The sequence below is a fragment of the Notamacropus eugenii genome, chromosome 1 (assembly GCF_028372415.1).
Source record: "Notamacropus eugenii isolate mMacEug1 chromosome 1, mMacEug1.pri_v2, whole genome shotgun sequence".
Taxonomy (NCBI): Eukaryota; Metazoa; Chordata; class Mammalia; order Diprotodontia; family Macropodidae; genus Notamacropus; species Notamacropus eugenii.
In genome coordinates this window covers 12,173,856-12,182,199 of record NC_092872.1, presented here as the reverse complement: position 1 = coordinate 12,182,199, position 8,344 = coordinate 12,173,856, and the positions used below count along the sequence as shown (strand labels likewise).

The following is an 8,344-nucleotide window of genomic DNA, read 5'->3' as shown; positions in this document are numbered from 1 at the left end:
ATGGGAGACACTGGCACAGGACTGCTCAGGATGGCGTGCTCACATCAGAAAGGGTGCTGTATTCTATGAGAGAAGCAGAATTGAGATAGCACAAAGTAAACACGGGACGCGCAAATTTGGGATATCCACCCCAAATATTCACATGGGTTATCTGTGCCCAACCTGTGGTAGAGCATTCTGAGCTCATATTGGTCTGATCAGCCACAGTAGGACACAGTGAAACTTCACTTTATCATGGTGATGTCACTTTGGTCCTCTTTAAAGAAGAAGGACAACAAATGGTTCCCTATTACCTCCAGGAAAACGTCTAACTCTGCTGTTTGGCATTTCCTTCCCAACCCTGCCTCAAGCTATCTTTGCAGTGTTTATACTCTACTCCTCTCTATGAACTCTACAATGCACCTACGGTGGCCAATCCAAAGTCCGTGTAGCAAACATTCATGAAACACTTCCTAAGTGTAAGTGGCTGTGTTCAATATTGGGGATGTTAAGATGAAATAACAAATATGAGTCCTCTCAAATCTCTTCTTCAGCAGGTATTCTAAGAGGCAGAGCGGTGAAGAAGAAATGTGTTCCAGACAGTCAGGACAGGAAGTTGGGGCCAGCTTGACAGACCTGGGTTACTAAGAGAGTGGTGCCCTAGAAAGTAATAAAGGAATTTGAAATAGGGGTGTGCTCTGGGGAAGAGATAAGTTTTTGTTTTAAACATGTTGAGTTTGGGATCCCTACAGGACATCCAATTCTAAACGTTTAGTAGGCAGTTGATAATTTGGGAACTCGAGCTCAGGAAATATGCTGAGCTAAATATAAAGATCTGGGAGTCATCTGCATAGAAGTGATAAGTCATGGGAGCCAATGAAGTAATTGAGTGTACAGAAAGTGGGACCAGGGCAGTATCTTGAGGTACAACAGTTAAGAGGCATGTTAGCAAAAGAAACTGAGAAGGTAAAGTCAGAAGTGTAGGAGGAGAACCAGAAGAGGGGAGACGGGAGAGCAGAACCAGAAATATCTCCAGATGCTGCAGAGGAATATGCCTGGAGGCACTTAACCAATGTTTCCTGGGTTGTATCAAGCGGAATCCTGACTTCTGCCCTCTGGTTTCTGTGCTTTGTGACCTGGTGTCCAGGTTAGGTGTACACAAAGTTGGGGGGAAGTGAAGCAAGAGCCCTAATTACACAATGAAGCCTATTAGAGTCAGTGATGGCACATGCCCTATGGTTGAATCGCTCTATTTGGTAAACAAAGATTCCAGTTGGCTAGAGGCTAGAACTAGTGAAGGTTCAATCTGGAGAAGTCCCAGACGTAGGGAGGAGCCACATCTGGAATCAGAATATTATGATTGAAACTGTCCATCTTTTACTCACCTGTACTCATTCTTTTAGGAGATTCAGATCCTTCTCTCCAAAATAAAAGATCACCGTATCTCCTATAATACATAGAGAGATGAGAGGAGAGACAGAGAGCAAGGGACAGGCAACATGGGACAGTGGGTAGAGTTGGCCCAGAGCCAGGAGGACTGGAGCTCAAGTCTCCCCTGACACACACTGCCTGTGTGACTCTGGGCAGGTTGCTCCAAGCAACTCTCTAAAACTCGGTTTGACAGGCCATGCCAGAGTTGCAGAGAAAGTGCCTTCCTGCGCAGGCCCCTGACCCTTGATACAGGAGTCATGTCATGTCCCCAAAACTCCAGCTTGTTCTCCCCTCCCCCTCTTCATAACCCTTGTAGGTAAGCCAGCAAAAGGGAAAGAAGGTAATAGGATTGTTTTGCTTCTTTATTTTCTCTTTGGTTTTTCAACACAAAAAACACATGCATCCTATAGAATAAAAAGAAAACCAAATGGCCAGAGGAAACCAAGTGAACAGTGGCTTAGTCCTTTCTGGTCAGATTCTGCTGTCCACAGCCCCCGGTGCTGACACTGATTACAGGGCTGGGGGGGCTGATTCCTGACATGGGGGGGTGGGGGAAAGCACAACTACAGAGTAAAGTGCTGCTCTTAGCCTGAAATCACCAAGGTCCTCTTCCCCACCTCTAGGAAAAGAGGGAAGCACAACTTTGAAGTTTTCACTCACAGAAACTTGGAGTGGTGTAATATAATCCACTGAGCTCCTCAGGCCCATTAAATCTTAATGGATGAAGTTTCCCAGGGACATCCTCTTCTTTAACACTGTCAGTGTGACTGATTTAAACCACCAAGAACCAGACCAGTATGGCTACCATGACATCAATGTAGCCATCAGACTAGATGCCTCTCTAGGGCATCTAGCTGACTGTAAAGTATGAAAAGACACTCACATGGCCATCTATACTCAGGAGCTGGAACTAAACCAACGACTTAGCCTTCCATACATTTAAATCTTCACACAGACCTCAATACGACGGCATAGTTATGGATTAGCAAATATCACTTTAGGGACTAGAATTCAGCCATTAATGGAAATGACAATCTGGAACGATATGGACCTAAGTGTGTTTATTCCAAAGCTGTTCAGTATATCTGGACTTAACTATTTAGAGATTTATGCGTGCCACGAATAGTTAACGGAGCTATATTTTAGGATATTGTCTTCAAAAGCTAAAATGGAAATAAAAAAACAAAAACAAAATTATAAATGTTGACAGTTTTTGTTAGAAAATGGAAACATCGACTTTTGGTCTCCTTTGTAATATACCCAGTGTAAACACAACACAAGATAACAGTGCCTGCTAGCCAAAGGCAATTTCTCATTGATAGGGATTTTTTTAAAAAAATGCCTCAGTACCACAACTTGTGTTCAATCATAGTAAGTCTTAAAAATGAACAAAAACTCTAAATTTTATTCCTCATAGCAAAGACCCAGTCCATAAATTTTCATTTAGAATAGTTACTGCCTCTAAAGGTGAAGGATATGGGAGTAGGAATAGGATCTCATATGGGGTAAACTTCTCAACCAAACCTAATGTGGACACAGGTCTGGTGGGGATCATCAATTGGGAAAGGAGGAGAGTCCAATGAAAGCCTCTCCATGGAAGAGCTAGGCATAATGGTGCATGGGAGAGAATGCTGCCTTGAAACCAAAGGCTCTGGGTTTGAATACTATGTCCTCTGTGATGTCCTTTCCCCTGTGACTCCTCCAGTCCGGTTCTCTAACTCTATCAGGCCCAGAAAATGACCACCTTACCACTGAGTCTCTAAGGATAAGGCACCATTTTCATCTCCATTGCCTTCTAGCAGAGTTATTTTTTTTTTTTAATAAAATTAATTTTGACATCAGAAGCTGAAGGAAAAGTCCATCATGCACAAACTTATAAGTTTCATTTTATTTTCCCAACTTGTTCTGGCTCTGTTACAAAAGACAGTGGGGCAGAGAAAGCCTTTGACTTCCCAGCAAGCCCCAGAAATAATCTGGGGGTTCTACTTCCCTGCCATAGTAAAAATCCTTTAAGAAACAGTGTCAGCAGTCTGAAGGCTGCTCTCCTGTTCATAAACTCACTTTATTATGTCAAAGGTCCCAACAAGGAGGGGATGAGAGGCTAGACTGTCATTGTGAGGCCATTGGTAGAACTATGGAAACACACAGAAATATGGAACTTAGGGGTAAAAGAAGGGTGTTTGTTTTTTTAACATTTCTGTTCTGCATGACACATACCTGCCTTGCATAAATCCAAATGGTCCGCATTACTGGTCTGCCAAGGACGTTAAAAAAAAAAAAAAAAGGACAAGCCTTGGAATAATAGACCAGTTGGAAGCACAGCAGACCCACTGGCAAGGTGAGGGCACTGAATTCAGTGGGCCAGTAGTTAGTAGGAAGTATCCAAGTTTTGGAGCATTAGAGACACCAGAGTCATTGATGTACACATCATGGAAAGGACAAATGCAGGAACTAAGACCTGAAAAATGAAGGTTGGATACAGCCCCGCTGTTTTCCTAACAACCAGAAGGTAAAAGTGGGAATAAAAGAAAAACTGAAGCAGCTGGATAAAAACAAGAACTGTGAGTCTATCCTTAAAGAATATGGAGCAATGAAAGGACCAGGAGCCCTGGTTGACTTCTTGGGAGCACCAAGAAAAGTGATCGATGGCTGAGCAGGCAGCAGAAGGTTCCAGACCTGCTGCACCTGTGATTAAAAACTTCTGTGCACTTGTAGCACATCGCTCTCCATGGGCTACACACCCAACCCAAGGACAAACTTCAATCTCTCAGTTTCAAACGTTAGCCTTTGATACTGGGTTAGATCACAGACCAATGCTTGGTACAGTACAGGCCAAAATCCGGCTTGGATTCCATGTACATACCAAGTCTAAGAAAATTTATCATTTTTCACATCTTTGTACGTGCATCTCTCTGAATGTTTGGCAGTTCTTCATTTTATACAAAGGTTTGCTATTTGTGTCTTTTATCCATTTTTTGTCTTTCTGCAAACCCAAACAAGTGGTTCACTTTTCAAAATTCAATTTCCTTTCCAAATTGAGGAGAGAAAAAAAAGTTCATGTTCTTCAGTCTCATTTCCAAGTGTTCTTTTTGTTTGGTCCAGATCAAGATGAAAAACCACATTCAAACCCCAAACTAAAACATGAGAAAAACCCATCAGTTTTCCCCTCATGCATCTATGCAAGGATATTATCCTATGTTCTACTCTATCATAGAAGGAACATGATTTTTTGCAACAGACAAATTGCCGCCATTAAATATACTGCACTGAGACTAGGGTCATTTGCCTTGAACACACAGAGTGTACACCTTCTCTCAACCACACACCCATACACATTACACAGGGATGGGCCACTGCAGCTGCTCCATGGAAAATCCCCCACACTATAGCTGGGAAATGGCCAGACATATATAAATGCTCTGGACATGAAGCCAAACTAGGAAGGACAAGGGGCCCACTTGGGCATGTTGGAGTGTGGGGGCTGGGTTTGAATGGAGCACTTCATAGGCATCAGCTACTGAAGAGGGTGCTGCACCATGAGATGGCAAGCCATGGAGGGCTCAGTGATGACAGCTTCATGTTGTGCGTTTCAGTGACTGTGGCCTGTCTGGCCGGAGGGTCATGTGGTGATGACTTAAGCACCTGGAAAACTGTACCTCCTGTGATTTCATATTACACCCCTCGGTGCTACGCTGCTTCTTCCCAGGATTGTCACTTGAAGGATAAACCCATGGTATAAACCCCACCCCACATGTTCCACTTCTGCTTTAAATGGTGAGGAGAGGAATGCAGCCTACACCAACCCCTCCTTCATGACACACCATGGGGGCCATGAACGTCCAGCGGTTTGTTTCTGGGTCATACATCTCTACTGAGCTCAGGTTGGACTGTCCATCATAGCCTCCCACAGCATACAAACGCCCACAGTTTGCTACCAGGGAGACCCGGCTCCGGCGTGTGTTCATGGGGACAATCAGGTACCACTGGTCTGCCACAGAACTGTAGACTTCAGCCATGCTGAGGAAGCCAGAACCATCGTAGCCCCCGCAGACAAACATCTTGCTGCCCAAGGAAGCAGCTCCATGACGGCAACGTTTGTTGAGCATGCTTGCTACTGGGTGCCAGGTGGCTGTGTGATGGTTGTAATATTCCACCTGTAGTTCGGAAAGACAGGCATGCATGAGTCAAAGGGAAGCTGTACCTCGGTCCCCATACTGAGTCAAATCTATGATCTCCTGTGGCCCTGTAATATAACTGCCATCCCATTGGTGACTGGAGGATTCTAGGCTAAGCTTTGTAATCCATATGTGATTTGACCTTAGGTAGGTCATTGCTCATCTGGTCCATGGCTTCCCAGCATACTGTGGGGCTGACACTGCTCCCCTGTTCCTCAAGGGAATGGTGGAGTATGCTTTTCAAGGGCAGGTTGATCTTTTCTAGCACAAATACTAATTTTACATGTTTAAACAGAATAAAATCTTGAACAAACTGTGGTCCTTTAATGTAAGGGAATTTTAGGATCACTGTAAATGACCCATTTGAAGAATATAAAGAAATTATGCAAAGGGATGAAATAATGCACAGTAAAGAAAGCAGAATCAGGAGAACAATATGCCCCCTGACCACTATAAAGAAGGACTTATCATAGAAGGGGAAATAAGAAGGGAAACACTGTAAGCATTAAAACTGAAGACTGCTTTCAGTGAGGTTTTACACTTGGTTTGTTATGCAGTTTTAAAAAATAAAATAGAAAAAAAATCAAATGATACAAAAAACTGCTCAGAAACTTGGCTAACAGCCTGTCTTTTACATAATGGTGACCTAAAAAATATCAGATGCCTTTAGGAGGGGTACGTGAAAAGAGGACCAGAAAACGTGCTCTGAGCTAGAATGGGGGAAATGCTAACGAGGAATCTGGCTTTGTTTTTCTTTTCTACTGGAAGCTAGGAGCTAACTATATAGTAAGTAAGGTGACCTGTATTCCCTCCAAACCTTGTTATCCTTAAGCAATCCCTTGGCCACATTTTCTCAGGTGACAGCCTAATAGCTAATGAAGTAAGGAAGACATACTTGGGGGGGGGGGGGGGGAGGGGATAAAGTGCCCTGAACCCAAAAGAAACAGACACTCACACTATTGAATATCTGTAAACCATCATGTCCTCCAGACACATATATTCGACCTTCAAATACAGTGACGCCTGCTGCGCTTCGGTTTGAGCTCATTGGGGTCACTATCGTCCACCTTTAAGAGACAGTCAAGCAAGAAAAGCGTACATGAGATTCAGTTACCTGTTAGGCCTCCTTGCCCTTCAAAGACAGGTTGTTAGAGCTAACAGGACTTACTGTGTCTACAACATAAGCTTTGTAGAGATCTCCATCACAAAGTTAACTCGACTAGGTATCTCATATTTGTTGCCACACATCAGCAGTATAACCAAAACATTCCAATAAATCAAAGAATATGAGTTAATACTGTCCCTCACTTAAGTGATCTATTCAATTCTTCCTCTCCTCTGGGAACTTTTATTAAATCTTTTTCTCTCTCAAAGCAATGGTCCTGAATTTTGATAAGTACATAAGGTTAAATGAGCAAATGAAGCCTTTGGGGACCAAGGCAGCATATTCCTTGAAGCCTTTTTCATCATTGGCATTTAAGTGGATGTTAGCTAGATCCTCAAAATGTTCATGCAGGAAAGGTACGAGAAAGCACCAGGCTGAGATGGGAGCTCTTACTTGTCTGTTTCAGGGGAGTACGTCTCCACAGAGTTGAGGGAGGAATTACCATCATATCCACCACAGACATAGATTTGTCCATCCAACACAACTGTTCCCATAGCACTGAAACAAAAGCACAGTAGAACAGGCATTAGTAATTCTCTCTCTCTCTCTCGCTCTCTCTCTCTCTCTCTCTCTCTCTCTCTCTCTCACACACACACACACACACACACACACACACACACACACACACATACACACACACACTCCTCCCCATCAATCAATACCCTCAATCTATAGACTGCAAGCCATAATTATCAGATCACAGCCCTGGTCACAGTTCACACACTAATTGGGTGAAGTCAATTCTCTTCTTAGAGATACTGCTTTCTTCTCTTCTTCTCTTTAAGTTCTCTCTCTCTGATCCTATTTATAAATCTGATACAGCATTTCAGGAGGAGTAAGCAGGAGATATTCAACCAATCAATCAATCAACAAGTACTGATTAAGTACCTACTATGTGCCAGGCACTGGAACTATAAGAACAAAGGGAAAAAAAAATTCCCTACCAGAAATGAACTTACACTCTAATATGTGAGACAAATTCATACTTAAATATATATCCATATCTGTGTGTGTGTGCACATTATAATGTAAAGTTAATAAATACAAATTGATACAAAGCAATTAAATACAAGTGTGAGAAGAAGGGCCCATTAATAGTGAGTAGGGGTCAAGAAAGTCTTCACAAAAGAGGGTGCTTAAGCTGTGCCTTAAAATATAAAGTGACTGAGTTGTAGAGAGGCAGGGAGTGCACTCCTGATATGGGGATAGGCCAATGCAAAGACACAGAGATGTGTGAAGGACAAAAGGAAGCCAGTATGGCTGCACTGAGGTGTACAGGAAGGGGGAATATTATCCAATGAAACTGGAACCAGGTTGTGTAGGGCTTCAAAAGTCAAATAGAGGATGTTGCATTTTTATCCAAGAGGCAAAAGGAAACCACCAGAGTTGGCTGAATAGGGGGGTTACATGGTTTTATCTGTTCTTAAGCAGATTAAGCAGTATTGTGGTAGCAAGATGAACTGGAATGCTGAAAGACCTGAGGCAAGAAACCAATTATATAAGACTACTGAGATAATCTCGGTGAGGGGAGAGGAGGACTTGACGGAAGCTGGTAGCCATGCCAGTGAAGAGAAAGGGGCAGGTACAAGGGAAG

General features: G+C 43.1%; 1 protein-coding gene across 5 annotated transcripts in view; it reads right to left on the bottom strand.

Moving 5' to 3' along the window:
- Positions 1-3,274: 3,274 nt before the first annotated feature.
- Positions 3,275-8,344, bottom strand: part of KLHL18 (kelch like family member 18) — an 89,542-nt gene continuing 84,472 nt past the window's right edge. For all 5 annotated transcript variants that reach the window (XM_072653607.1, XM_072653604.1, XM_072653584.1 and 2 more), the window contains 3 exons: positions 7,144-7,248; positions 6,541-6,652; positions 3,275-5,564 (listed from right to left, as the gene is read on the bottom strand). In XM_072653607.1, coding sequence (XP_072509708.1) covers positions 5,178-5,564; positions 6,541-6,652; positions 7,144-7,248 — 604 coding nt within the window. In that variant the 3' untranslated portion in view covers positions 3,275-5,177. The remainder of the gene's footprint in view (positions 5,565-6,540; positions 6,653-7,143; positions 7,249-8,344) is intronic.